The sequence below is a fragment of the Atta cephalotes genome (genome assembly GCF_000143395.1).
Source record: "Atta cephalotes unplaced genomic scaffold scaffold00011, whole genome shotgun sequence".
Classification (NCBI taxonomy): domain Eukaryota; kingdom Metazoa; phylum Arthropoda; class Insecta; order Hymenoptera; family Formicidae; genus Atta; species Atta cephalotes.
In genome coordinates this window covers 2,810,398-2,815,412 of record NW_012130075.1, presented here as the reverse complement: position 1 = coordinate 2,815,412, position 5,015 = coordinate 2,810,398, and the positions used below count along the sequence as shown (strand labels likewise).

General features: G+C 25.7%; 1 protein-coding gene across 1 annotated transcript in view; it reads left to right on the top strand.

Annotated features, from left to right (window-relative positions):
* The first annotated feature begins 3,472 nt into the window (after window positions 1-3,472).
* LOC105617014 (sulfotransferase 1C4-like) overlaps window positions 3,473-5,015 on the top strand; it is a 12,955-nt gene continuing 11,412 nt past the window's right edge. The window contains exon 1 of the mRNA XM_012198596.1: window positions 3,473-3,680. Coding sequence (XP_012053986.1) covers window positions 3,473-3,680 — 208 coding nt within the window. The remainder of the gene's footprint in view (window positions 3,681-5,015) is intronic.

Here is a 5,015-nt window from a genome sequence, read left to right as displayed (position 1 = left end):
CGTTTTTTAGTTTTTTACTTTAACTAATAATTACCTACTACTAAACTTACTTACTAAATAACTTACTTCTCCGTACCGGAAAACGTAAGTTATAGTATATAGTTATATTATTATATATATATATATATATATATATATATATATATACAGTGACTTTATTAATTAATATTCAGACATCATAATAATAGAAAAATTATTATTTTTGAAATATAGTTTTTATAGGATTAAGAAATTTACATTTTTTAATCATTGAAAACGCTCATTATAAATGTAAAAAACATTAATTTTATTTATTTATTTAGTTTTCAATGTAAAAAATATTAAGTTAATCTTTAATTTTAGAATTGCAAAAATATTCGGATGCTCAATATATTTTATATATTACTGACCCTTGGAAATCAAGTTAGTTTATTCCTTATTTGTTTATCATGAAGTAAATCATATAAAATATGTGACTTATTTCATGTTGAATTGAATTAACCTAATTTCTCCAAGATCACACAAGTAAAAATGGGGAAAACGTAAAGGCAAAAATAGTTCATTTGATGAATGCCATTGTTATTTTTCATTATGAAAAAGACAAATCATATCGAGAAATCGGTAAATTAAATAAATTTGAATAAGAGTACGGTAGCAGATATTGTAAAAAGATATGTTCGTGAAGATCGCATTGAACCAATACCTTAGAAAGGACGTCCAAAATTACTTAACATATGGGATAAACGTAAAATTATTAGGAAAATAAAAGTAAATCTTGGATTAAATGCTACAAAATTGACTTCAGAATTATACAAAGAGACTAACAAGAAGATACAACCTGATACAATTCGTCGAACATTAAAAGAAAGTGGTTACAACGGTAGAGTTGCTTATGAAAAACCGTTCATAAATGAAGCGAATCGGAAGAAAAGATTAATTTTCGCCAAGGAATTTATTTCTAAAGAACAAATATGGTGGAATGATGTAATATTTTGATTAGAGCAAATTTAATATTTTTGGATCTGACAGACGGAAAATGATATGGCGAAAAGCAAGCAAAGAATTCAAATTAAAAAATTTGAAGCCAACTATGACACACGATGATAGAAGTTTAATGATTTGGGATTGTATTTTAAGTAAAGGAGTGAGTGAATTAGTTTCACTGAGTTTTCATTGACGGAATTTTGGATAAAAATAAATATTTAAATATTCTAAAAGACAATTTAATAAAAAGTGCTAATAATATGAATATATGAGGTAGTTTCAAATTTTATTAAGATGATCCAAAACATAAGTCGCGAATAGTACAAGAATATTTATTATACAACTATCCAAACATATTACATCCTCCACCAGATTTAAATCTCATAGAAAATTTACTAGACCGTAACATTCAGATTATGCCTACAAGATCAAAAGAAGAATTAAAATTACGATTAAAAGAAGAATGGACGCGCCATTCCTCTCATTATACCAAATTATTTAACAAAAATTATTTCTAACATTTCTAACAATTATTTAAACATTTGCAGCTTGTTATTAAACAAAAAGGTTATTTAATAAAGTATTAAAATTATTATCAGTTCGTTAATAGACGATATATAATAGATTTATATTATTATATCTTGTTAAGTGTCCGAATATTTTTACGATACCAGAATTAAGGAAAATTCTGTCTATAGTTTAATATATTCGAAACTGTATCATAAATGTAATTATAAAAATAAATTTATATTTCTAATAACTATAATGAATTTTTCAATTTAAAACAAAAGCCAATTTAAAACAAAATTTCTTATCCTAACAAAAATTATGTTTAGAAGATAATAATTTCTATTATGATGTCCGAATATTAATGATAATGTTACTGTAATTATATATAATTGTATAAAATATGTCAATTTTTAATAATTATATATAATTTTATATAATTTTATATAATTATATGCATAATTATATATAATTATAATGAAACATTTTTTCCCAGGTTGCTATTTTATGTTAATTTGATATAATATTTTGGAAATATATTTTTAAGTTTATCAGAAATATATTTTCTTAAATTTTAAAAAATGTGAAATAAAAAATTCTAAATGCTTCTTTTACAACTAAGATTTCAAATGCCGCCGCACTTTTCAAGAAGAAAGAAGAAAGTATTTACAAGTTTGGAAAGTATTGGTAAATGGAGAAAGTTAACTGACTAACCTAAATTCTTTGTGATATATAACGAATTTCACCATTGAGTTCTTTAACTTATTAGTAGGCCATTAGGCTAATCTCTATCAATTAATATTTTCTTTCAATTAATATTTTCAATTTATATTAATAATCAAACGGTCATTGACTATAAACTAAGTTACTATAGAGCCGACGACTTATATATGAAATATTTGGAGAGCTCCACACTCAAATTAATTCGAATGTGGAATTTCCGTAGAATTTGACCAATCTTTTCCAAAATTATTTATTATAGAATTTTTCATTAGCAGAATTCTCTTTGGTGCGCACTGCTTGTGCATTGCTGTAATAATTTGACACGAGCATGAACGCAGATAACAGAAAAAATAAAGTTATCTAAAAATTATCTAAAGTTATCTAAAAGTTATCTATCTTTAAGATAAGAAAGTTCGTCTTTTAGTTAACTTATAGGTATTTTGTTAATTTTGCGAAAATTGAAAATAATATATTTAAAATAATATATAATCAACAAAGGATGAAACTGCTTAAATAAGCTCGCATCTTTCGCGATGTAATTGAAATCCTAGATTTAAATCAACTTGTAAATATATTTATATGAGCAAATACAGTTTAATTAACATTGCAGTTATAAACAGCAATAAATAGAAACGCGTATAAGAACATTAGTAGCAGTAAAGCTGAAATCAGACTACGCATTGAGATTGAAGATTGAAAAATTGAAACAATATGAAATTTTAATTCCTTTTATTTTTATTAATTAAATTTCAATCTTTCGATCTTTAATTTCAATCTTCTTAAGGTCGGAATTAGACTATGTATTAAAGATTGAAATTTTAACAATAAGAACAAAGAAATTTTGGCTCTTTTTATTTTGATTGGTCAAATTTCAATATTTTAATCTTCAATTTTAACCTTTAATGCGTGATCTAACCGGCTTACGTAATCTGATATCGAGGAATAATAAGAATTCATAAAGAACGGAGAAATCGTTGGTGGAAAGGGAAAGACTCTTCGTGTCGATCCTCAAAATTGTCATTCAGAGAGTGACTGTGCGTGTTAAGTTAGTAGTTATCAGGCTCTTCACATCAATCGTGACTGTAAATCATTATATTCGTCTAGCATTACATTAACATTTTTACTGTAAAATAAAATTGATACATATATATCTCTTATGACAGTGGTTTATATTTTTTAATTCTTTCAATTGTGAATAGTCAAAACGTAATAGTCAAAACGTAATAAAGAAATAAAACATTTTTTTATCGACAATTAAGTGGACAAGACATAAGCAAAGATGGCTCGGCGACCTCCAAACTATGAGCTTTTGTCAGAAGAAAAGACAAAGGAAATGTTGAAGCTCTTTAAAGGCGAAAGAACTGGATTTGTTCTTGTGGGTCCGAAAAAATACTTGCTTCCATTTAGATATGTAGAACAAGGTGAAGGCTTCTATAATTTTAAAGTTAAATCAGATGACACATGGTTACTATCACATCCAAGATCAGGTACATATTAACACGTTTGGCCCTCTACTTAATTAAATCTTAATGAATAAATTATATATAAATAATTATAAATAATTATATGATAATACTATTTATGCGCTCTCAAAATCCGCAAAAAATTTTTTTCGCTCATTTTATTACTTTATTTTTATTGCTTTATTATTTAGCTAAAAAAATTTTTTGTGGGAGAACTGAATAGGTCGTCAATCAGCCCCTCTACATATATAATAACAATTTGGAAAATCAAATAGACAGGATTTATGTGCTATTTATGCGCTTTCATATTCACATAGTTTCAATTTTTGCGCTGCATCCCTTAAGGCATTTCCCTCTTGGAACAAACATGTTTATCCCTAAAAAATATATCTTTGATTTAACTTTGATTTGATGCGCTATCATTTCCAAGCATTTCAATTTTTGCGCTGCAATTCTTTAGAAGATATATATTTTGCATAGTTAGATAGCGTAATTTTGCAATTTTAAACGACTTAAGGATGAATATGACTGTTTGCTCCAAAATGGAAGTCTTTTAAGGGATTCAAAGCAAAAATTGAAACTATGTGAATATAAATCCTGTCTATTTAATTTTCCAAATCGATTGTTATTAATACGTGAAGGAGAACTGACTGACGGTCTACTCAGCCCCCATAAATAAATTTTTTTTTAATTAAACTAAATGAGCGCAATAATTTTTTTTGCGAATTTTAAGAGCACATAAATAGCGCATTATTATGTAATTTATTTATGGGGAGCTATCTAGGCAAATATCAACCGATGATGGCGTCGTATCAACCGATGATGAACGCAAAAAAAATTAAGCAACAATAATTCCATTATATGGATATTTTTAGTGTAATAATATATACATATTCAAACAATAAAAATACGAGACAACAGTGAAAATTTTTTATTAGGCTTTATCTTTTCAGTGATGTTCTAATTTTTCATGTTTTAATTTGAATTTTATAAAATTTTACAAAAATTTTACATGTATTATTATTCTAATTTTCCTCTTCTTCAAAATTAGATCTTCTAATTGATTTTTCAACTTTTTAAAATTTATTTTCAAATATATTTTAATTAACTCAAGACGTATAAATTTTTTTAAATTAAACCCTGATTTAAAAAATTCGATAAAAAACGAAAAAATGATTTTATCGTTTTAAATATGGATTTTGGTTCGTGATTTTATAACAGAGAGAGAGAGAGAGAGAGAGAGAGAGAGAGAGAGAGAGAAGAAGAAGAAGAGAGATAATAGTAATTTATTAGTACTTCGTGGGTACTAACCTTTCCCCTAAGTAAGGTTTACTTTTAACTTAAACTAAAATTATTATT